The 25,576-nt window shown below is 47.2% G+C and overlaps 1 protein-coding gene across 1 annotated transcript in view; it reads right to left on the bottom strand.

Annotated features, from left to right (window-relative positions):
- Nucleotides 1-25,576, bottom strand: part of GLP2R (glucagon like peptide 2 receptor) — a 183,284-nt gene that overhangs the window by 140,039 nt on the left and 17,669 nt on the right. The window contains exon 2 of the mRNA XM_019498124.2: nucleotides 6,871-6,964. Within this exon, the coding sequence (XP_019353669.1) occupies nucleotides 6,871-6,964 (94 nt within the window). The remainder of the gene's footprint in view (nucleotides 1-6,870; nucleotides 6,965-25,576) is intronic.

Here is a 25,576-nt window from a genome sequence, read left to right as displayed (position 1 = left end):
TGCAGGACTCAGTCCAATTTGTCTACATCCTTTCTATGGGGGGGAGGGCAAAACTGAACACAGTATTCCAGATATGGCCTCACCAGTGCAGAATACAGAGGAATAATAACTTCCCTCGATCTGCTTGCAGTGCTCCTACAAATGCAGTCAAATATGCCGTGTTAGCCTTCTTGTCAACAAGGGCACACTGCTGAATCAGATTCATCTTATTGTCTGTTGTAACCCCTAGGTCCCTTTCTGCAGAGCTGCTATTTAGCCAATCAATCCCCAGGCTATAGCAGTGCATGGGATTCTTCTGCCCTACGTGCAGGACTATGCACTTGTCCTTGTTGAACCAAATGAGATTTCTTTTGGCCCAATCTTCCTATTTGTCTAGGGCACTTGGAATGCTAGCCCTACCCTTCAGCATATCTACTACTTCCTCCAGCTTGGTGTCATCTGCAAACTTGTTGAGGGTGCACTCTATGACATCTTCCAAGTCACTGATGAAAATACTGAACAAAACCAGCCCTAGGACTGACCCCTGGAACACTCCATTTGACACCGGCTGCCAAGTAGACATTAAGCCATTGACTACTTCCCTCTGAGCCCAGGGATCCAGCCAGTTTTCTATTCACTTTACAGTCCATTCATCCAATCCATACTTCCTTATCTTGCTTGTGAGAATGTTGTGGCAGACTGTATCAAAAGCTTTGCAAAAGTCAAGTTATATCATGTCTATTGGTCTCTCTGCATCCACAGTGCCAGTCATCTCATCAAAGAAGTCAGTCAAGTTGGACAGGCGTGACTTGCCCTTGGTGAATCCATGCTGGCTATTCCCAATCATCTTTTTCACATCCTTAAAAATGGATTCCTGGAGGACCTGTTCCAAGATTTTTCCAGGGATTGAGGTGAGACTGCCTGATCTGTAGTTCCCTTCCCTTCCTTCTTCCCTTTCTTAAAGATGGGCACTATATTTGCTCTTTTCCAATTGTCCAGGATCTCTCCTGGACATCATCATCTTTCAAAGACGATGGCCAGGGCTCTGTAATCATATTAACCAACACCCTCGGGTGCATCCTGTCAGGCCCCATGAACTTGTATACATCCAGATTTCATAAACAGTCCCTAGCCTGTTCTTTCACCACTGTTGGCTGATCACCTCTTTCCAAATTGTGCTGCCAGGTGCAGTGGTCTGAAAGCTGACCATACATATGAAGACTGAGATGAAAAAGGCATTAAGTAGTACTTCAGCCTTTTCTGCATCATCAGGCACTAGATTGCCTCTCCCATTGGACCCACACTTTCCCTAATCTTCCTCTTACTGCTGACATACTTGTAGAAACCCTTCTTGTTACCCTTCATGTCCCTTGCTAACTGTAACTCCAGTTGGGCTTTGGCCTTCCTCACTTCATCTCTGCATGTCCAAGTAATATTCTTATACTCCCCCTAGTCATTTTTACAAGCTTCCACTTCTTGTAAGCTTTCTTTTTGTGTTTTAGCTCACTGAAGAATTCCCTGCTAAGCCAAGTTAGTCTTCTGCCATACTTACTAGACTTTCTGTGCGTTGGGATGGTTCATTCCTGCAACCTCAGTAAGGTTTCTTTAAGCTACAGCCATCTCTCCTGGACTCCTTTCCCCCTCAGAATGGGCTCCCAGAGGATCCTACCCATTAGCTTCCTGTGGGAGTCAAAGTCTGCTTTTCTGAAGTCCAAGGTCCTTACTCTGCTGTTCTCCTTCCTTCCTTTCCTCAGGATCTTAAACTAAATTATCTCATGGTCACTGCTGCCCAAGTTGCCATCCACTTCTACATTCCCCACCAATTTTTCCCTGATTGTGAGCAGCAGATCAAGAAGAGCACATCCCCTAGTTGATCTCTCTAACACTTGCACCACAAAGTTTGCACCTTTCCCACTGTAGGAAAGGTGATGCCTATTAGTCTGCACTGGAATGTTTACATGACTACCAACTTTCATAAAGTGATTTTTCTAGGGACAGTTGTCAAAATATAATGGGTGTATGACAGCCTGATCCAACATTCATGAGAGGTAAAAATGGACCTACAGTCCTGGGGAACAAATAATGAAAGGGGAAAATAGGACTGTGTAGCTCAGAGGTGGACTAAATACAGCCCTTAGGCTGCCAGGCACTTTCATCCAGCCTGCGGTGCCCCCCAACGAATTGTGCCCCACCCAGCCTTTCCCCTGAGAGTGGGAGTGAGGCACCTACACCTGCCCCCAACATATCCTATTATACCTTGCTCCCACCCTCATGGGCTAGAGGCCAGTCCCACTAGCATGGGGCGGGGTTGCTGCTGCAGGATTCCCTGGTGTCCAGCTCTCTCTGAGCAGCAGGTAGGGAAGCTGGGGTGTGCATGGGGCTGCAGCTGGGCAGGAGTGTGCAGCTGGGGCTGGCTGCAGCACAGACCCCACATCCCTGGGCAGCAGTAGTGCAGAGCTTTGGTGGGCAGGGTGTGGGTGTGAGGGGAGAGGGGTATGGGGTATAGGGACCCCTCCCATGCTTCCCCCCCTCGCCCCCCTGTGGCATGCAGCCTTGGAAGGCAGTGGTGGCAGCCGCAGGAAGTGAGAGGAGGAGGGGGTGGGCTCTGCTCTGTGCTGCACTGCAAGGAGTTCAGCCCCCACTGGGCCATTTGTTCCCCAGTGCTCCCTGCACTTGCGGGGCACAGGAGGGAAGCCCCAAGTACTGGAGTGGACTGGGGAGGGAAAGGCATTTGGCTCCAGCACCTGGGACTACCCTCCTGTGCCCTACAAGTGCGGGAAGCACTAGGAAAACCAACGGCCTGGTAGGGGCTGCGCTCTTTGCTGTGACATGCAGCACTGGCCAGAGCCAGGCACCAGCACCCCCACCTGCTGCTGCACCATAGGGAGAGTGTGGAGGGGTCCCCACACCCTTCCCACCCTCCCTCACACCCCACAGACCACACACACATACACACAGAGAGACACACAGATACATACACACACATCCCAGTGTTGTCTGAGTTGACTGCACGAGAGGACAGTGTGTTTCAGAGCCACACACCCAGACCCCACAAACGCCACACAACCCCTCAACATACCCTATGCCCCCACACACACAGCCACATCCCCTCACAAACACCCCCACACCCTAACACATACACCCACACCCCCAAACACCCCAACACCCCACCATACACACACACACCCACCCCACCATACACCCCACCATAAACACACACACACAATCCCCCCCCCCGCACACAATATAAAAGACTACGAATTTATTTCTATGTTATTATGCAACTACCTCAATATACAGTACAGTGATGAGGCTTGGAGAACATAACCCAAGTATTTATGTTCTTCATGGCTTAATTTTTAAATGACCTGTTCAGCCTAATTAAAAAATTCCAGGCCGTGTGTGTTTTCTGTCACCCAAGGAAAGCCAAGTTTCAAGGAAGATAATACCTCATTGGCTGTAAAACAACATATAGTACACCCAAGTGTGTTTATACAGACTCTAACAATTCTGCTGTGTTACCGCTATCTAATTTTTACTTTCTATATTATTTTTAATGCTATCATTGGCCATGCATAGGGGTGTACCCCCTGAGATTGCAGGTGCACGTGCACCCCCTGAGGTTGGTGGTGCACCTCCTGAAATTGGCCACCACCAACGTCGCCGGCAGCACCTGTGGATGGTCATTGCTTATCATGCACTCCCACCCACCACTGACTTTATTGGCGGCATCTGTGGGCAATCACCGCTGGCCACTGCCAAGGCTACCAGCGGCATCTGTGGGTGGGCGCCAATCTCCGGTTGGTGCTCGTCACCCCCCCGCACTGCCGATACCACTGCAGCCACCTGTGGGAGCTCTCCACTCACTGCCACCACACCCCCCCCACAGCCATGGCCTGCGGGCGGTCACTGTGCACCCCCCAGCCTTGGGAGGCACGTGGCATTCGTGAATGCTATACTTTGAAAAAGATTTAAAACAGTTGTTATTATGAATTGTGCTCTTTACAAAATATTTAATGAAAGACTTTATTTGCAAGTTGTAGGTGCCCTGCAAATTTCAAATCATATATCCAAGGTGAACGAAAGTTGGGCAATCAAGGAGAGTCTTTACAAACAACATACAAACCAAAACCCAGAAAAGTACCTTTGCTGCTACCTTTACTTCCAATAAGGCAACTAGTCCTCCTTGCTAACTTGCACAGAGTCTGCTTACAACACAATACTGAGCACACCTATACAGGCCAAAGTCACTTCTGCATTAACTACCATTTCTACCCCCAGTTTCATACATCCTTATCTACAGATTCTGTCAAACCAGCAACTCTGGAGTGGGTACAGCAAATCCATTAGTCTCAGGAAGAAATACTCACCTTAAAAAGATCAAAGAAGACTACAAGAAACAGGCTGACCAATCTTTCCAGTGGGGGTCTGCCTACTCTGTGGCTTTGCTCTGAACTCCCCTCACAAAAAAAACATAACCACCAGTTTCTGAGACCCTACCAGGTTAGTCTAAGAAGCCATCCTGTATTCCCCATTTCTTTTCTCCAGCCCTATGTAGAGAACTCTTTCCCATACCAGACCCAATGTCACTACCCAATGTGCAAGTCCAGGGGCAGAACAAGTACCTGGTCTGCAAGATTTTAGATGCAAAATGAAGCAGGGAAACTCTGGTACCTTATTGATTGGGAGGGACACAAGCCTGCGGACTGTACATGGGAACAAGCTGGAAATATTCATGCGCCAGGCCTATTAAAAGCATATGTGTGTGAATAGTATATGTCTCTGGTCAGTGTCTCTGGTCTGCTTGCAAAATGGAACTGTACAGCCTAAGTCAAATTGCTTATAACTCATCTGGCAGCAGGAGAAGTGTTTTTATATATGACCAATAAAACTAATTTCCATGCTTCCAAACCAGTTTCAAAGCAGTTTAACCCTCAAGCATCCAGATATACAAACCTCCTGAATCATTTCAAAAGTGTACCTAGATAATGAAGTATTATTTTGAACCAGTTCTCTATGACATGGTTCAGTTTTGTGTGTGGACCCCAAGCCTTCTGTGACTAACATCTTGGTTCATTCTCCAAGCATCCCACACTGTTCTGCTCCTTGCCTCCCCACCCTCACATAGCAACTTTCTGCTCTGGTATGAAGCCATGACTCTACTGTCCCAAACTCTAATGACTGTGCTTGATTACCGTTGCACTGTCCCTTGCTGGAGGCAGCTCTCTTCTGCTTTTTACAGATCGAGTTAATTTCCTTCCATTGGTGACAAGCCCCCAGCCAGCCCTGAGATGCATCACAGACTTATTGGAGTTTACTGCCACCAATGGAAGCAAACTGGACAGCTCTTTAAAAGCTGTGGAGAGATTCCACCTGGAGCCCCCAACTCCCAGGCACACACAGAAATAGGGGTTGAGGCAGTGCCACTCCCCTCACCCTCCACATGGCCACTCATCCACTCCCAAATCATCCTGGGATGCACCAAAACCTGGTCATTTTCCAGGAATTGAAGTAAATTGATGAGTGCCTTGGTGGAAAGTGTTTTTTAAATGCTGCAAAACCTCTGGCAACTCCTAAGAAGACAGCTCCTGGGAACCTAGAAGCAGGGGTCAAGGCAGGACTCCCACCCTACACACACACCTAAGCATTCCCAGTCAGGGCACCACCACACAGATTTTGGTGAAGTGCAGGAACAGATCTTCACTAAACTCAATGTTAGTGAGAAAAAGCAGCAGAAAATTGCAATTGGGCAGGGTGATCACTATCGATTCCCAGCAGCAGTATGATGGTGCTACAATGCCTAAAAAATGATGGTTCTACTTAGAAACCCTAGTATTGTATGCGTGGACATCTCAGACCCAAGACAATTTGGAAGTGGTTTCTGATTGATGTGTGCATCTAAACATGCAGTTAATGCAGACCAATAAACTGAGGAGCTTAGTGCTCCACAGTTTTATGCTCCCAGGCACACATGTTTGAATTTGCACCCAGGAGCAAAACATTCCAGAGCAAAGGGCTCCGCAATTTATTTGTGTGCACCACATGGAGCCCTGTAGGAGCAGTACAGACTGGCAGACGACCCAGGGAGTCAGCCTGCAAACCCAGGGCTGCTCCAACTGGACCCATGTGCTACAGGTGGGGCTGGTGGGGGCACAGGGTGCCTCGCTGCGGGCTAGCTAGCAGGCAGCCCCCACACTGAGGAACCCTGAGCCACAGCCAGTCAGGGAGTGGCACATGGAAACAGAGGAGCAGCCAACCCAGGGCTGCTCCCCCATCTCTGAGGGCTGTGGAGCCCCTGCACTGGGGTGCAGTATGCTTTGAGATGGGGAAGTAGCCAGCCCTGAGCTGGTTACTCTCCCATCTCCACATGCTTCTCCACAGCTAGCTGAGACACAGGCTGCCTCAGAGCAGGAGCTCCACATTGCACAGAGATGGGGAAGCAGCCCTAGGCTGGCTTCTCCCCCATTTCTATGTGCCACTGTGCACCTGGCCAGAGTGCAGTGTGCTTCAGCACAGCGCTGAAGCACCCTGTCCCCAAGCCAGACAGGGCGGCATCTACATGTGCTGCTGCACACAGAAGAACTCAGCAGCAAGGTGGTACTTGTATTTTACAAGACTACTGGGCTGCAAAGTTAATTAGTTTCATGCACCCTAATAGCAGTGCATGTGTAGATGGTGATACTTTATTATTCTGCTGCACAGTAAAGCGTTTCGTATAGATGCACTCAGTTACATTCTTTGAACAGTTCAAGTGTTATGCCTGTCTATACCCTTGGAATCGAAAAATCTACGAGTTGAACTAGAAGCCATGCAAAATGGCTTAACCAATTTCTATTCACATAATTACTATGGTTACTCAGACATGTTGTCCCATAGTGGTAGATTTCTTACCAGTTTCTACTGTCGTTTCTTGTAACATTTTCAAGCATTCTTTTTTATAGTTAAACCAGTTAGTTGTTGTTTTCAGCAGCAGAGAGGCTATGACCTGCACATAAAAAAAAATGAAAAAACGGAGTTTGAAATTTGTATTCTTCTAAGTTTATTTTTCTGTTGCTTTAATAAATGAAATAATTTAACCTCAATTGAAGTATTTAACATTACTGATGAAATTTTGAGAATTGTCACTTTTTAACTGGCCAAGAAAATATTGTTGCACCATTATTTTCTCTTTCCAAGCCACAATATTTATCCATTTGTATTTCTCCCCATGCTGCATGTGAAAACAAACCAAGAAGGTTTTAGTTATCTGGAATCAGGCACTATGAATATATTGTCTCAGCAGATCTGCCTTGTAGGAATCATTGTGAGTCTTAGCATTTTTTCACATAGTTGGCAATAAGGTCAATCTGACCTTAACAATAATGTGCTTGTTTCAAGCAAGGTACTTGAAAAACTAGCAGTTTCTTTTCCAGTTTCACGTATTCATCTCCAAAGCCCTGGGCCCCTCCCAGGTGTGTTGGGCTCAGACAGTTACACAAGGAAATAGATGTCCTGTTCCAAACCTCATCCATACTCCTGCAGGCAGTAAAGCAACACTGTCATCAGTGTATTTTAAACCAAGCTTTAAATGGGGTGTACGTGTAACCCCCTTGTACCATAAAAGGGAGCTTTCCAGAATGCTTCCATCTTGGCAAGGCTGGTAAGAATATCATGGGCATGGTCAGTGGGGGTATGGTGGTGGTGGCTTGTGGCCATGTTGGGTGTACCGCTGAGATTAAGGGAAAAGAAAAAAACATCTATCCTAGCAACCAGGTTTGAGGGAGGGTTCCTAGTTTTGCTTCAGGCAGTTGTGGACCACACATGTAACTGCTGGCTGGTTGGGCAGGGCGCATAACACCAGGATATTTGGGACCTCCCTTCTCTGTGAATTGATGAAAAAGAGAGAGTTTGTCTTTGGCATGTCTGACACTGAGGTGGAGGTGGTGAATGTACTCTCCTACTTACTAGCAAATCCACCTACCCACTGCTTTCCTGGCTTATGAAGCCTTCATTGGTTGCCTGGATGCCCAAAAGGAACTGTTTAATAACCAGCTCAGCAGCTACAGAATGGCTATGCAACGTGCTTTTGGGAGCCTCACAGATTTCATAGACATTAGGGCTGGAAGGGACCACGGAAGATCATCAAGTCCAGCCCCCTGCCCCAGGGGCAGGAAGTCAGCTAGGGTCAAAGGATCCCAGCAAAATAAGCATCCAAACATTTCTTAAAAGAGTCCAGAGTAGGTGCTTGCACCACCTCTGGAGGAAGTCTATTCCAGGCCTGGGGGCTCAGACAGTAAAGAAGTTTTTCCTCAGTGGCGACAAGTAGGGGGTGCACAGGGGTGACCAGCTGGTGCACCTCCTGGCCAGCTGCGCTCGCCACTTAGGCAACAGGCAGGGGGGGCAGGTGAGAGTGTCAGTGCCCCCCACCCCTGCAAGCTGTGCCCAGGGAGGGGGAGCACCTTGGCACTCCCAGAACTGGCTGCAGCCACTTCTGGAAGTGGCCACAGCCACTTCTGAAAGCAGCCACAGCGATCGGCCATCTTGCAATTGGCCGCGGGGGTACCCCACACCTGATCAATGTGCTCAGCTGCAGGGGACCCCCCCCCCCCACTGACTGGTCCCTGGGGGGGGGCATGTGCCCCCCCCGACTAAGATGGCACTAGTCGCCTATGTTTTTCCTTATGTCCCGCCTAAAATGGTCATGGAGGAGTTTGTGACCATTGGACCTTGTGATCCCTTGGGGCGCTCTAGTGAACAAACATTCCCCCAGATCCTGATGCACACCAATTATAGGCTGCCACCAAGTCACCCTAAGCCTGCGCTTTTCCAGCCTGAAGAGTTCCGTGGCTCTCAGCCTCTCTTCATAAGGCCTGTTCTCTTGCCCTCTGATCATGCACGTGGCTCTCCTCTGGACTCTCTCAAGATTTTCCACATCCTTCTTAAATTGTGGAGCCCAGAATTGGATGCAGTACTCCAGCTGCGGCCTCACCAAGGCTGAGTACAACGGAAGGATGACATCCTTAGATTTGCTTGAGTACATCTATGGATAAGTTTTGTTCACTTTGCATTGGTGGATCATGTTCATCTTGTGGTCAATCATGACCCCCAAGTCCCTTTCAGCCATGGTGCTAGTGAGCGTAGCACTGCCAAACCTATAAGCGTGATGTGGGATTTTTTCCCTGAGGTGGAGTACCTTACATTTTACCATATTGAATGCCATCAGGTTTTTATCTGCTCAGTTTCTAAGTCTATCAAGGTCAGCATGGATCACCAGCCTATCCTCAGGTGTAGACACTCTACCCCAAAGTTTGGTGTCATTGGCAAACTTGGCCAGTCCACCTCTGACACCAGTGTCCACATCATTAATAATGTCATTAAAAAGTACAGGTCCAAGGATGGAGCCGTAGGGGACACCTCTGGTCACGGAGTGCCATGATGATTCACTTCTGTCAACTACCACTCTCTGGGTCCAACCTTGAAGCTAATTCCCCAGCTATTGGATTCTGATGTAGATGAGGCCGCAGTTGGCCAATTTTTCCATGAGGAGATCCTGGGACTCCAGATCAAAGGCTTTTTTAAAGTCCAGATATATGATGTCAATCTCTTCTCCCTTGTCCAGGTGATATGTCACCTGGTCATAGAAAGAAATGAGATTAGTCAGGCAAGACCTACCCACAACAAACCCATGCTGGCTGTCCCTCAGGATTCATAGATTCATAGATTCATAGGTGCTAGGGTCGGAAGGGACTTCAATAGATCATCGAGTCCGACCCCCTGCATAGGCAGGAAAGAGTGCTGGGTTCAGATGACCCCAGCTAGATGCTTATCTAACCTCCTCTTGAAGACCCCCAGGGTAGGGGAGAGCACCACCTCCCTTGGGAGCCCGTTCCAGACCTTGGCCACTCTAACTGTGAAGAAGTTCTTCCTAATGTCTAGTCTAAATCTGCTCTCTGCTACTTGTGGCCATTATTTCTTGTAACCCCCGGGGGTGCCTTGGTGAATAAAACCTCACCAATTCCCTTCTGTGCCCCCGTGATGAAATTATAGACAGCCAGAAGGTCATCTCTCAACCTTCTCTTGCGGAGGCTGAAGAGGTCCAGGTGCCCCAGTCTCTCCTCATAGGGCTTGGCCTTCAAGCCCTTAACCATACATGTGGCCCTTCTCTGGACCCTCTCCAGGTTATCCACATCCCTCTTGAAGTGTGGCGCCCAAAACTGCACGCAGTATTCCAACTGCGGTCTGACCAACACCTGATAGAGGGGAAGTATCACCTCCTTGGTTCTGTTTGCCATGCATCTGCTCATGCACAATAAAGTGCCATTGGCTTTTCTGATGGCTTTGTCACACTGCCGACTCATGTTCATCTTGGAGTCCACTAGGACTCCAAGATCCCTTTCTGCTTCCGTGCTACCCAGCAGGTCATTCCCTAGGCTGTAGGTGTGCTGGACATTTTTCCTCCCTAGGTGCAGCACTTTGCATTTCTCCTTGTTGAACTGCATTCTGTTGTTTTCTGCCCATATGTCCAACCTGTCCAGGTCTGCTTGCAGCTGTTCCCTGCCCTCCGGCGTGTCCACTTCTCCCCACAGTTTTGTGTCATCTGCAAACTTGGACAGAGTACACTTCACTCCCTCGTCCAAGTTGCTGATGAAGATATCGAAGAGTATCGGTCCAAGGACTGAGCCCTGTGGGACCCCACTGCCCACACCCTTCCAGGTTGATACCGACCCATCCACTATGACTCTCTGGGTGTGACCCTCTAGCCAATTCACCACCCACCGGACCCTGTAGTCATCCAAGTCACAGCCTCTTAACTTGTTCACCAGTATGGGGTGGGATACTGTATCAAAGGCCTTCCTGAAGTCTAACTTTATGACATCAACCCCTACTCCTGCGTCTAGGCGTTTTGTAACCTGATCATAAAAAAAGACTAGATTAGTCAGGCATGATCTACCTGCTATGAACCCATGCTGGCTTCCCCTCAGCATAATTTGTCCTGCCGGGCTCTCGCAAATGTGAGCCTTGATAATTTTTTCAAAGACTTTGCCAAGGATGGAGGTGAGACTGACTGGCCTATACTTGCCTGGGTCCTCCTTCCTCCCCTTCTTGAAAATGGGGACCACACTGGCCCTTTTCCAGTCCTCTGGGACCTGGCCCGTGCGCCACGACTGCTCAAATATTATCACCAGTGGTTGCTCAATGACGTCAGCCAGTGCCTTCAGTACCCTCGGATGGAGCTCATCCGGGCCTGCCGACTTAAAGGCATCCAGTTCCTCCAAGTGACCCTGCACCATCTCAGGGCCTATGCTTGGTAGTCTGGTGTCCTGCTGCTGCCTCTCTACATTCCCAGTGAGAGACTTGTCCTGCCCCTCACTTAGGAACACAGAGGCAAAGAACTCGTTGAGGAGTTTAGCCTTGTCCCTCCTGTCCATCACCAATTGCTTCTGCAAGGATGTTGCCATCAGCCAGCTTGTCTAGAATGGTCTCTTTAATAATTTTTTCCAAAATCTTTCCAGGGATTGAGGTCAAGCTGATTGGCCTTTAGTTCCCCAGATCTACTTTCCTCCCTTTCTTGAAGATAGGCACCACCTTGGTCTTCTTCCAATCTTCAGGTACTTCACCTGAGTGCCACAAATTCTTGAAAATCATTGCCAGTTGCTGGGCTATGATGCCTGACAGCTCCTTAAGTACTCTGGGTTGCAAGCTATCAGGACCAAGTGACTTGAAGCTGTCCAGACTCTCAAGATGTTCCTTTACAAGGTCTACACCAATGCTGGGTATAAATTCACCCTCACCCTGGCCGTCCCACATCATGCTAGGCAGGGCAGTCCCTTTGGGCTGGTGAAAAACCAATGCAAAGTACCCATTAAGCAGATTGGCTTTTTCCTGGGTGTCGGTTGACAGTTGTCCCACTTGGTTTAGCCAGGGCCCAATGGTACCCTTGCTTTTCTTCTGACTCCCAACAGATCTGAAAAAGGACTTTTTATTGTCCTTGATATGTGTAGCCAGTTGGAGTTTGGTTGCAGCCTTGGCTTTCCTGGTTCACTCCCTACAGGTACAGACCAGCGCGAAATACTCCTTCTTAGTGGTGATTCCTGTCTTCCATCCTTTATAATCCTTTCTTTTTTACATGTAGAAGGCCCATGAGTTCTCTGCCATCCCTTTGCCAAATCCACTGTTGCAAGTTTATACTTGAGTGACTATTACATAAGGAGCTTCATCTCGCTGGCCCTTGTCACACCCACCCAGCTCCTGCAGCCTGGCTTCTGTGGCCACTTGGCTTTCTTAGACTGGTCTACGGAAGGATCTGGGCCCCTGGGGGCTCCAGTTCCACAGACTGGTCCCTGTTCTCATTGTTTCCTCTTTTTTTGGTCTTTGCACATGTGATCAAGTCTACCTCTACAGTTATAGCTCTTCCCCCTACCAGTAAATCCTAAGGGGATTGGCAAAATATGGTACACCTCTGCATTCCAATACACCAGATTGGTTGTGGAGGGGGCCATCATCCTGTGCAAAGTTCTTTTGCAGTGCCAACATGCATCTGGGGACACATTACAGTACATGTTTGAATAAGTAAAGTATTATTTTATTAGTACATTGCACAACGTTACCATGTGATACAGAATTCCTCTGCCTCAGGAGCTGAATGTGGACACAGGGGTGAGGAAGCAGATGCAGAGTTGAAATTGGTGCCTACACAGACATGAGTGAAGGTGAGCAGGACCAGGACAAGGGGGACTAACCTGTGCCATTCAGGGAGCCTGAGCTGAAGGCAAGTAAGGTGAAGAAGGGCATGCAGGCAACATGTACAGGAACAGTGCAGGAGGACAGCAAGGGTCAAGATGATCCATAAAATGTTCAAGTAGCTCTTTGTGCAGCACCCTAGTAGCATCTGGACAGACTTCTTTCATACCATGTAGACAAAATGGAAAAAATCTGATGCTTCCATAAGGACTGATCTCAGGGTGGAAGAAAAGACTGCCTCCCACCTGTCCAAACAACTGCCTACAACTTGTTGGGAGTAGGAGGAAGGATGGAGGGAGAAGGAATGGGAAGGGGGTTCTAGAACAGGTGAAAGATTGTGGGGTGCATCTCTGGGACTATGTCTAGAGAACCTGTGGCTATCTTCTGTGAATAAAGGTAATATCTTCCTGTAAGAGTGGGGGAGGATCCTGTAACTTTCCCCCAGCTGTGACGTATGTCAAGGCCTGTTCTCTGTGCCTCTATGCTATGCAGGAGATTTATATAAGGCACCTGCCTTATCAGTTTTGTTGCTGAAGGTTCATCTCTGCAGGTCAGTCCCAGGGACATCTCTGATATCCATGGGGATAACCACAGACACTGCCAAGTACAGATGGGATGACATATGCCTGATAAAGGCTTTCTTGTCAAAGCTCCCCTGTGTTTTATGCATGCCCTGCTGGAGGGGCTTCTTGACTCACTGCCCCAAGACTCTTCTTTTGCCCCAAGACTCTGTCTCTGACCCCTGCCACCTGACCTGCTGCTGTAGTTCTCCCTACAAGCCGTTGTGTTCCTTCAGTAAATGTGCAGCAGCATACCTCCTGGGAGTTCCCTTGTGTGCTGGGTCATAAAATTATTTAAGGCTTACATGTCCATTGAGGCAAAGTCAGGGCATCACTAGAGGCAGAGTGTTTCATAGTTTCATAGTAGCTAGGGTCAGGAGGGACCTGATCAGATCATCTAGCCTGACCCCCTGCCACAGGCAGGAACGAATGCTGGGTTCACAAGACCCGAGGCAGGTGATCATCTAAGGTGTTGCTCCCTCTCCTTCCTGTGCTCTGGCCCTGTTCTTCCATTTCATCAACAGTGCTCAGACTACCTTGCTAACAGTGGGAGATTTGAAGCCATAGTCCTTTAAAGAGAGTCTGGAACTGGGAGATGTGCTTGAGAGGCGTGCCTCTGTATGCTTAGCTAATGTGTAACTATCAGAGGGCCTCTGTAACACAGATAAGGCTAACACAAGTAAGGTGAACTAGAATCATGTGAGGCAGTAGCTACAGACGTGCCATTTTACACATCAGAATTAATCTCCTGCATTACTAGCAGCACATCTAGAGTTGCCAGTTTTGTTATCTGAGGCCGGATGGATTCTTCTCCTGACATTGCACTTGGATGTTTTCATAAAGCAGTGGAGATAAGAGACTGCAGTGTGAGAACTACTGCAAATCTTTGTCTCTGCCTGAGCTATGTTTGTAAACTGCCTGTTGAGCCTTATCACTGTGAAAACAATGACTGGTGAAACATGTGTGCAGTCCTACTAGGCAGTTCTCTTCTCCTGCCCTACCTCTCTAGGGTGCACTCATCCTGCATCTCCCCTTCCCTCCCAGAACCAACCTTTGAAGTGACTGAGCTGAAGCAGCATGTGTGGCTGCATGCAGCTTCCCATGTATGAAGTATGTGTGCAACAGAACTCCACGCGGCCTCTGGGACCTTCTAGTCCAGCATGTCCTCCACAATCAGTCTGCTTTGGGCACATGGCCTGCAGAGCCAGAGAAATATCCTGAAGCAGGCCAGGAAGATGGCTGCTGGGAGTAGGCAAGGGACACAACAAAGGGCATGGTGATGGCTATCAGGGTTTCTTCTTTGTGCAGGTCAAGAATGCAGTCTGGCAAGGGCCCATGCTTCAGCACATAAATTTGTTAATGGCAGGACAGGATAGTGTTCTAGCAGCAAGTCTTGAAGGACTTCTGCTGGTCTCAGGAGGATGGCAGCCCTGTTTCACTCCATGAAAGGAGAATGTGTTTTTCTACTCCCTGAGCCAAGCCACCACAAGCTTGTTGAAGAGTTCCAGGATATAGAATCATGTTGCCCATAAGTCTTCAGGAAAAAGGCATCCTTAGTGTGCTCTGGGATGAAATAGACAGTATCCTCCTCCAAAACGAAAGGCATGAATTTCCTTACTTATGGCATGCCTATGAAAAGCAAGAGGGAGATCAGGGCTTGATTGCATGGCAGTTACTTCTCCTCCCTGCCCAGCAGCCCTTCTCTGTTCCTGGGAAAACGTGAGCTCTATTTTGGCTGCTGCATGCAGAGTTACAAGCTGCTGCTACCAGCCCAAACAGCTGGTATAACTCACCATCTTTTGAGCGTTGGGGCAGTGCAGCTGTTGACCTGCACCAGGATATTTAGACTCAGCTTTCTTACAATGGTGCTGTAGAGAGAATGGTGAGGTCTCCCCAGATGTGGCAGGGAAGTATTCAGGTGTCCTTTTGCTACAGGGTGGTCCATGGTGCAGGTGTCCTTATGCATTTTGTAGCAGTAACTTCTTGCATGTTTGTGAGACAGCCTGCTGTCTGCCTTGTCCAGCAGTATGCGGATGTCCCCCTGGAGCATCTCTTTCTCAGGGATGCTTTTTCTGACGATGCTGACAATGACTTGGGGCAGCCAATGGTGTAGCTGCCCTCTCAGTCATCTCCTGAGGTCATGCAAGTCACTATAGCAAGTGCTCATCCCAGGGGTGGTCGTAATGTCCCCTGGTGGCTGTTCAGCCCTTGTCAGCCTGTCTCCCCTTGGGGTCATCTCTCCTTTACTCACCCACCATGCCCTGATGTTAATAATTTCTGATGAAAGGGAGGCTGCCCCAGGACTTTCTAAGTCTGGTCTTACTCTTAGAATCACAAGTGCTCATGATCCTTGCCTTAAGGGCTAATTTTGTGGGCTCCATCTTCCCCATTACCCACTCCCATGCCTTGCAAGTGATCTGCTAATGTATGCCCTCATGGGCTATGGACTCCAAGCCCCAGTCCTTGCCCCTCCTGGGCTCTAGACCTCTGGGTACTCTAGCCCTGCTGATGCACCACCCTCTCTCTGGGCTTGGGCCCTCTGGCCCTACGCTATGCCCTCTGGCAGGCCCCCAGCACCAGACATTTGTGTTCTAGTCCCCCCTGGGGCACCAGACCCTCCTGGTCCCTCCCAAGCATCATATGTTCTCCCCAAGTACCTAGCCCTTCCTGGGCTCAAGCTCTCTCTCTCTCTCTCTCTCTCTCTCTCTCTCTCTCTCTCTCCCTCTCTCCTCTGCTGCCAGGCCTATCTCTTCCAAGGCTTGGCTAGCTCCTCTCGAGTGCTGGGCCCCCAGCCCTCTGCTCCCAGGCCTATTTGTTCCAAAGCTAGGCTGTTCCAGGGCTCAGTGCTGCTTATCCCAGCTCAGCAGTCATCACAGGAGCCCTGCTGCTAGGACCTCCTCTCACAGTGGCACTTGGGGGTAGACTGCCTGACCAGTTCAGGCCCTGGGCTTATATAACTGAAGCCTGGCCCCCTCCTGGTCAGGTGACTACCTAATTAGGTCCACCCCCCCGCCCCCCTTGCCACCTGCAGGCTGCCTCTCATCCAGCCTCTGCTTTTAAAGTGACAGGCATTTCCAACACCCTGTCACAGTCACCCAGTGTCCTCTATTAAAGGACTGAAGCGAAATAGGAGCTCTCTCTGGATATGCACAAATATCTTCCTGTTCCTAGAATGAGGCCATTTATGCATCTAAGGAGGAAGTATTTTCACCCATAGACACTAGTCCTAGAAGTCAAAATTAGTCACCAGATGCATTAGACATCTTAGGCAAAATAGGATTTGACCCTTTATCTTCTAGATGACTGGATAAAATTCTGCTCAGTAGTGAAAGTTCTCTAACAGAGACAATCTTTGTCAGCAAGTAGATAAATATTTATCTACTTACATTTATCTATGCTCTTCTCAGTAGTTGCACATTTATGGTGCACATTTTATTGACATAACAACTACTATATACAGCACTGCACACTTCACAGTTTAATTCTGCTCCCTGCAAGTGTCAGACTTACAGGACCACCTTTTAACAAGATATGCTTTCCTAACAAAGAAACTATTACTCCAAACATCTAATTAAAGCACCACCCTCCCCTCCGACCCCCCACCAACAGAGTATGTGTAAAAGTGCCCTAAGATATTAGGGCTGTATTGCACAATCTGTCATATATTGTTGCTGTGACAATAGAGCAGTACTCCTCCACCTACTTTTAATGTTTCTAGATTGTGTAGCAATCATGACTATGCCACAACACAAATTTTTGTATATTATCACAAAAATCATGAAAACCCCAGTTTAGTCATCTCATTGATCTGAACTGCAGCAATACAACATGAGGAGCAGGACATCTTTCAGATAGGATAATCCCAGATACTCTTCATGGACCAACTCAGTTGTTTCACCTACATGCACATTGGTCCTGGAATATTGGCTTCACATACTCAAAGTGAAACACCCTGTTTAAATTATAAGATGCTTCATTATGTACTGGCTGCAGCAGTGATGGCTATAGCCCAACAGAGGTGTCTGGGAAGAGTGTAGTGGGGAAGGAAGGTTGACGAGTGAATCTTATCTGCCATGGTACCAGCTAACTGAACTCTGGAAGGTGCAACTGCAGCATGGGCTCAGTTCACATTGGCTGCAGCAGCCCTCTTCCCCGCCCCCTCCCTTCTGGTGCTGCCTCTAAATTGACAGCCAAAAATTGTCATATTCAATTAAAAGTCATGAACCAGCATCTTCAACCAAGGGTTGATATAAACTTGGCCAACTCATCTCCTTACTTCCCTAACTCTCAAACTCTTCCTATAAACATGTAAAACATTTGGTTAAAAGGTATGGCAGACCTCAAAGAAATAATTCTTAGTTTCTCAGAAATTAATAAATATGCCAAAGGACAGTCTCACACCCCTGTATGTAGTATGGCACATGCATAACAGCACCTTATAATCGATACTGTCCAAGACCACTTTGATAGATAATATCAGCATAGACACATGGGGGCCAAATTCCATTCTATTCAATATAGTAGGCATTGAAATGGACTTAGGCACGTACCATATTTACTCAAATATAAGATGGCCCTGAATATAAGATGACCTCCCAATAATTAGATTCTATATATGGAAAATTTATAAATGTATTATAATTTTCCAGGTGTAGAATCTAACTATAAGCGGTTTGCCTTGAATTTGTCTCCCTTCCACTGCTACAGCAAGGAAAATAAATCTGGGGGGATCAAGTGGTTCCCTCGCCCTCTGCCCCCCCCCAACTTCTTCCCCCTACAGCCCCTTCCCCCGCTTACTGTCAGACCCTGCTCTCCCTGAGCATATTGAAGTGAGAGGCAAATTTGAAAACACTGACTGAAATAAACATGCCTGCAGTAATTTGCATATAGGCAAATTACTAAGGGTACCCATAGATTTATTTCATCCAGATTCGATGCATTTTACCTTTCTTGAAACTGTGGCGAGTTTTAGCACAGATATTTCATAAACACACTCTTAAACAGCACTTTTGCATTTACTTATATGTAGTAAAAAGTATACATGACATTAGTCTAAAGCAGTGGTTTTCAATCTTTTTTTTTTTTATTTGTGGACCCCTAAAATATTTCAAATGCAGCTGCAGACCCCTTTGGAAATTTCAAATGCAGCTACAGACTCCTCTGAATCGTAAATGTGGGTATTCACACACCTTTGATTCATTATAGTCATCTTTCACAGACCCTTTAGACACAGTCTGCAGACCCCCGCAGGTCTATGGACCACAGGTTGAAATCCCCTGGTCTAATACTAAAGCCAAAAGGCTCATGATTTACCATATAACTTATTGAGATGGCCCCCTGCAGAGTCAACAGTGTTTCAAGCCATGGTGACCCCATAGCTCAGTACTGCTCAGTGGGTGTGTGTACTCCAGAGGCCCCCACAAAAGATCCATGTGCTAATTAGCCCTTCACTCATGACTTGAACTGGATGTCCTTGTCACAAGTCCTGGGATCCTGCAAAAATGTAAATGCAGATAAGACACAGGGCAATCTGATCCAGCTCCACATTAATCATAGGTGACGGGCTGAGAGAGGTGTGGTGGCCAGAACCAGAAGGGCTACTATCATGAGCAATAAATATATGCTTTTGGAGGCATTTAGGCAATTGTATAAGCAGTTAAGATTAGCTAATGCAAAACTCGCAAGTTTGCAACCTGCAAGTGGAATTTGTCTGTCACAATTTAACCAAAGTGTTGTCTCTAACTGTTTGCACTGATCATGGGACCACTGATCCCCAAAAATAAGCAGAGCTACAAGATTAGCTGATCTAACAGGTTTTTTAAAGGTCAAACCATAACAAGATCAGACCACCTAATATAATTAGCACGTTCCAAGGAATCCAGGAATAAGAAACTAAGGGCAGAGTGATGCTAATTTCAAACCTCAAAGTAATGTGGTGTAGTTTGCTTATTGGGTGAACCAGAGTTCGGGCGGTAACCCTTCATGATAATTTCTAACACCTTTTGATCCCATAGGGTAACAGCTATAGGGCAAGATTGTGAGTGGCTCTAAAGCCAACAGATTAGTATAAGATAAGGCATAAAGGAACGTGCATGTCAAGTGACCAGTTAGAAGGACGGGACAGAAGGACCATCGCTGTACCAAGCCTGGACCCTGGACTCCCAGTGTGAGTGAGGACCGGATCCTGACCAAGGGATCTTCCCAGTGACCCCTTGGACAGCACTGATTGGGGATGCTTGACTTCACTGGAACAACTTGGCACACACCTGGCATAGAGGGACTGCCGATAAGTTGCCAACCCCATGTGGGAACTCTTTGTCATTCTATCTATCTGTTGTTATCGTGCACTATTAGCTGTTTATTACTGTACTATCTGTTTGTTGCATTAACCTTTCTGTTAACTGTTGTATGCTAAGCTATAAGTAAATTTGCCTTTACTTCACTCCCGACTTGCCTCCTCGATCCCAAACCCAGCAGCCTCATGGCTGATACACTCACAGCACCTAGCCAGCCTGTGACAGAGAGGTGACAGAGGGATTCCAGATGAACTGTTGGGGCTTTGTTTGGAGATGTTTGTCAGGCATTAATGTCTGGTGAAGAAACAGGAATAATTGGAAATAAGAAAGAAAGACACAGCTCAGCTGTTGGAGTGAAGAGGAAGTCAAAAATTATGTAATAGAGAAGCTGGCCATGGCTTGAAAAAGAGTCAGTACTGAGGGAATCATGCTCTTTGGGCTCTCATTCAGATGGGCTGCCCTGACTAAGCCTTTGGGTAGATTGCTATTAGTAGATTGCTTCTTGGCCTGTGAGCCAAGATCAGGATGATGGCCTGGTCTAGCTGTGAGGCTTAAGAAGGATTGGCAGTAGCTGGATCAGCAGTAGCAGCAATGGCAGCGGCAAGGTTTGGAATAGAGACAAGGAAAGAGACAGGACATACTACACTGGTATAGGACAATGGGTGAGAGCCAAGAAAATGAAACAGTTCTGCATAAGGATCTCCATAAGACAAGGCTTTCACTTGGGCATGACTTTGCTGGATTTCAGCAGACTGACACTTCAGGGCATGCTGAAGTTTGAGCTCTCGCTATGAATTGCCTAATTCAGATGCTGAGCAACTTGGACTGGGAGGTAATGTTTAGGGATGAGACAGCATACCAAAAACTCTGGGAGACTTGCAAGGAGTGTTAAGAAGACATTATTCTGGCACATTTTTATTTTAGGGCTGTTAAGGACACCTGAAAAAGAGTACAGGCAGTTCTCCACTTACAACATTTTGAGTTACAACATTTTGCACTTACGTTTATAAATTGACACCCTGTTTCAACTTTCTGATGTCAGTTTTGACTTTACAATGCTTGATCTGATGTGACACCATACCAGCAAACAAGTTTTCTGTGTCACCCATCTCTCTGGAGAACATCTGTCCAAACTTCCTTGGACAATTTCTTTAAGAAAGCAGACAAGACTCCAGAACTCCAAAACTCCAAAACTCTTGAGAAGACTCCAGCCAAGAACCCTTCAAAAAGTCCAACCAAGATCTCTTCAAAAAGTCCAGCAAAGTCACCTCAAAGAAGTGGGGACTGGACTTGATCTTCCAAGGTCCCTTCCAGTCCTAATGTCTATGAAACTCCTTCAAAATCAATATGATTGCTATTTACAATATAAATACATTAATGTAGCTATATTACTCATCTATAATTGATCGAGTACAAAATTCTGGTGTATTTTTGCTGAAAATAGGATACCAGGTCTATAATAGGGGGTTAGGAACCAATCCCCCATTTATAACATTGTTTCTTATGAGAAAATTGGTTCCAAGTTATAATGTTTTGACTTAAAACCTGGTTTTCAGGAACCAATTGTTACAATGTTTTGACTTAAAACCCAGTTTCCAGGAACCAATTGTGTCGTAAATCCGAGCACTGCCTGTAGTCACAATTAAAATGCATGCAGACTTGGTTGAAGAGAAGTGTAACAGAGCAAAGACAGCCCTGTTCCTTTGATGTTACAAAGTTGCAAGTGGGGGGGGAGTCAGGTCAGAGACAGAGCAAAGTTAATTATATAGTAAATACAGTTGGGAAGGGATCGCACTGGGGGTGAATGTTAACTGATTAGGAGCCAGCAGCTACTTAAGTCCACAGCAAGGGGTTTTCCTTTGCCCCACGGGACACAGCATGGAGAGATTCAGCAGGGATGCCAGGAGTAGCAGACCCAGCACTGGAACAGTTTGCTGGTAAGACTGGCTGACTGGGTGTAGGTAGCCACAGTGACCAGTGAAGCAAGGAGGTGTGAAAGAGAGGAGAAACTTACTGGCTGAGAGAAGGTCCCACAGAGAAAGGATCTGCTGGTATTAGTGGGCAAGAGAAGAGAGTGGGACTGAAGTGGAGCTGACTGGCTTGGAGTGGGCTGCACAGTGGTGAAAGCAGCCGGGGTTCTCCACAACCTGCGGGGAAGTTACTAATAAACCAATTTTCTTTTATCCTGATTTACTGCATCCTCTGTCATTGGGGAATTAACTTCTTATTCTTCCATCATTCCAAAGCATGGCAGGTGAGCCCCAGGGAGAGAGATTCATTATTCATCCCCACCCAGCCACAAGAAGGATATAACATTTTGGCTATTGAGGCACTGCAAGAGAGTGGCGAACATGGACAAGGTTTGAGACCTAGATGGGGTATGGACTGGAGCCTTAAGACCCCAAATGTTACTCTAGGTCAGGGGTTCTCAAAGTGTTTATGCTGCAGTCTGGCAAACCACGGCCTGGCCTGGCAAACTGCAGCCCAGCAGTCACAGCCGACTGTGGCCGGAGTTTCCAGCCGGCAGACAGGTAAGGATACCCACTCCCCTGGATGGAGGGACGGTGGGCCAAACCCTGCTCTGCCACAGGCCTTCAGAAGAAGCTGCAGCCTCCCTCCCTAGCTCTGGAGGGCCGCAGTTTGCCAGTCCACAACCACTTTCAGTCCAGCAGCCAACTGTGCTTGAGAACCCCTGCTCTAGGCAGACTCAGTAGAGGTAGGCAGGGTACAACACCTGCCTCCAGGAATTGCCTTAGGACCCCAGAATGAACTAATGATTTACTACTGAGATCTGAAGTTATGTTTGAGGTGCAAGGAGAAGGGACATATGGCAATGGCCTGCCCATATGAGATTTGCATGGTGTGCAGAAAGAAGGGTCAGAAGGTACAAGAGTGTAGGAAGGAATGGAAGTGTAATTTGTGCAGAGAATCAGGTCATGTGATTTGTGCCTGCCCCAGGTCATTCACAAATACAGTCAAAAGAAGACAAGGTGGGGAGAGTACTACAGGGGAAGGTGGGCAGAGAGGCAGGGGGACCACAAGGAAAGCAGATGAGGCAGGGGAAAATAATAGGCCAGAAGGGAATGGACACATGGGGTCCATGGGGAAGAGGTCCATGGTGGGGTGGGACTAAGGAGGAAATGAGGAGAAAGGGGATGGGAATGGGGAAGAAGAGATGACAGGAGGAATAGGAAGAGGGGAAAGGGGATTTAGAGAACGAATGAGGGGAAGGAAAGAAGAGATGGGGTGAGTGGAGTAAAGATGGAGTGAGGGAAAGGGTCAGAGGGACCTTGGGAGGGTGAAATAGGAGTAATATGGAAAGGGGGAACAGAGGTTGGAATGGTTAAGGAAAAGAGTAGGGATTGGGGGAAGAAAGGAGAAGAGCAGGAGGAAGATGGCAACAATATGGAATGATCCAGAGGTGCAGGAAGTGGAAACCCAAGTGGCAGGTGTTTGAGAGGAGGCAGGAACACAGGAGGGAAGAAAAGGAAACAGCCCCTCTGCTTTGACCCACGCCTAGCTCCAAGGTCCGCTGGTTCATTGGGGCCTGCAAATGGAAGCCAAAGCCCGCTGGAGCAGAATTCTTAGAGGAAGTCAAATAAAAAGTTTTGTTTTCCCTGCAATGAACATAGTGAAAGGAGGGGATGGAGGAGAAAGAAAGAGGACAGGAGAAGAAAGAATCAGTCTCAAGTTTGGAATCAGAAGCAGTCATACCCAGATTTAGACCTCAGTGCATAGACCAGTTTTAGAGGGTGGGGGGCAATATATTGGGATAAATAGGATCATAATGCTAATATCGGTTAATGTAAGGAGCATTTGCAGACATGTGAAATGGGTGGGGGTAGGCCAATATTTGCACCAGATAGAGGCAGATGTGACACCTACGGGGATGTAGGATACTGGGACAGGGGAAGTATAAAGACCTCATAGGAAGAAGGAAGCATGGCACATCCCTGTGGTTGGCAATAATAAGAACAGGACAGCAAGCTGGGCGGTACTAATTAAAGATGCACAGCTGTGACTAATAAGCTATCAGGAGATGACTGGGGGAAGAGTGATGCAGGTGATCACAGAGAAGGGAAGGAAAAGGTTTAGAAATCTGAACATTTACACACCATCAGAGTGGGAGGTATGCTGCACCCTCTTGGAGGAACTGACAATCCTCCTACTGGGAGCACTGCCCCTAATATTGTTTGGAGCTTTTAACTGCATATTGGAGGTAAGGGATAGGATGGAGAGCAATGCCTCAGGATATGGGCAAGAATAGTAGTGGAGCATAAACTAAAGGATACCCAAAAGGCTGTCAACAGCGTGGAGCTGAGAGTAGGTTAACTAGAATGGATGCAGTGGGCCACTTATGATCCTGCACAAACTTCATTTGTGCATCTGTAGACTGGAAAATTCAAGAGGCAGAGAAAATACTGGTCATCTTCTGGGACCACCTGCTACTCAGAATAGTGTTGTAAGTGCTATCAGGCAGAGAGCAGTGGAAGTTAAATACAAAACTATTGGAATAAGAACAAGTGTGTATATGATATAGGAGCCACTATGAAGAATGGGGAGCAATGAAAGATGTATACAAGCAGAGTGAAATGATGATAAGTCATTTTCAGAATGTGGGAAAAAGAAGGGCCTAGGAAAAATGGAAGAGGTTTACAAGACTGTAGTGGAGACTGCAGTATCTCCTATTACTGGCAGAGAAGGGATTCCCAGTGGCAGAGGAAACTAGAGACATAAAGAACCTATTGAAGGAGTGGTTTAGAGAGAAAGGACAGAGAAACCGCTTTCTTGCAAAGGCTGCCTGGGTGGAGGAGGAGGAATGATTTTCTTACTTTGCTGGAAGGAAAAGGAAAAAAAAGTATAAAGGCAGTGTGGAATGACAGAGGAGTGGAGCTAACAAAGACATAAGAAATACTAAGCACAGTGAAGGAATGTTGACAAAATTTATACTCCAGAAGAGCATGGCACCAGGGAGACCCTGACTCCTTTTGGTGGAGGTAATGGCAAGCTTGGAGGAAAATGAGAAGTAGCAGCTGGAGAAGATGTAAACATTGGAAGGACGATGGAAGGCAACCCAAATCTTCAAGACAGGGAAGTCCCCATGGAATGATGGGTTCCCAGCAGAATTTTACAAGAATTTGTTGGACATCCTAAAGCCAGACCTATTAGTGTGTTCCAGAATTGTATGGAGAGGGAGTAACTGGGAGGCAGGTACAGATATAGGAATAATAACTCTATTGTACAAGGAAGGAGAACAGGAAAAACTGGAGAACTGGAAGCCAATAATCTTACTGAAGCTAGACTATGAAATAATGGCCAAGTTATTAGCTAATAGTTTAAGAAAAGTCTTGGGAAAGGTGGTCCACAATGACCAGGCCTTAGCAGTCCCTGGCAGAGTAGTAATTACAATACTGCCACTAATAAGAGATACGATTTGATAGTGTCAAGAATGGAGATTGAACGTGGCACTCCTCAGTCTTGACATAGAAAAAGTGTATGATCGGATGCAGTATAAGTTCCTGTTTGGCACACTGAACAAGATCAGGGTCCCACCACATTTTCTAAGTTGGATTGAGCCTTTATACAAAGAAGCGCAGTGTAGGGTAGGAGAGAATGGTCCTGTAATGGAAGAAGTCAAGGTCAGATCAGGCATGAGACAGGGGTGTTCCCTTTTGCCACTCCTATTTTTCTGCACCATCAAGCTGTTGGTACAAAGGATCAGGATAGATCACATGATCAATAGTGTGCTGATCTCCAAAGAAAAGGACATGCAAGCAAAATGCATGTTGTACGTGGACAATGTTGATATTTTAGCAAGAGACAGTACGTCCCTAGAATGGGCAATAAGACATACAAATGAATATGAAAAGGCTTCAGGGGTAAAACTAAACATACAAAAAAGTAAGTCCACTGGTAGTGGGGAAGATGGAAGGAATAGGAAAACTGGGGTTACAGGTCACAACAGACCAAATCAAGACATTGAGAGTGGGTGTGGATGTGAGACTGACAAGTGGCATAAAG

The sequence above is a fragment of the Alligator mississippiensis genome, chromosome 8 (genome assembly GCF_030867095.1).
Source record: "Alligator mississippiensis isolate rAllMis1 chromosome 8, rAllMis1, whole genome shotgun sequence".
In the NCBI taxonomy this organism is placed as follows: domain Eukaryota; kingdom Metazoa; phylum Chordata; order Crocodylia; family Alligatoridae; genus Alligator; species Alligator mississippiensis.
The sequence above is the reverse complement of the archived record's forward strand: the minus strand, read 5'-3'. Positions and strand labels throughout refer to the sequence as shown.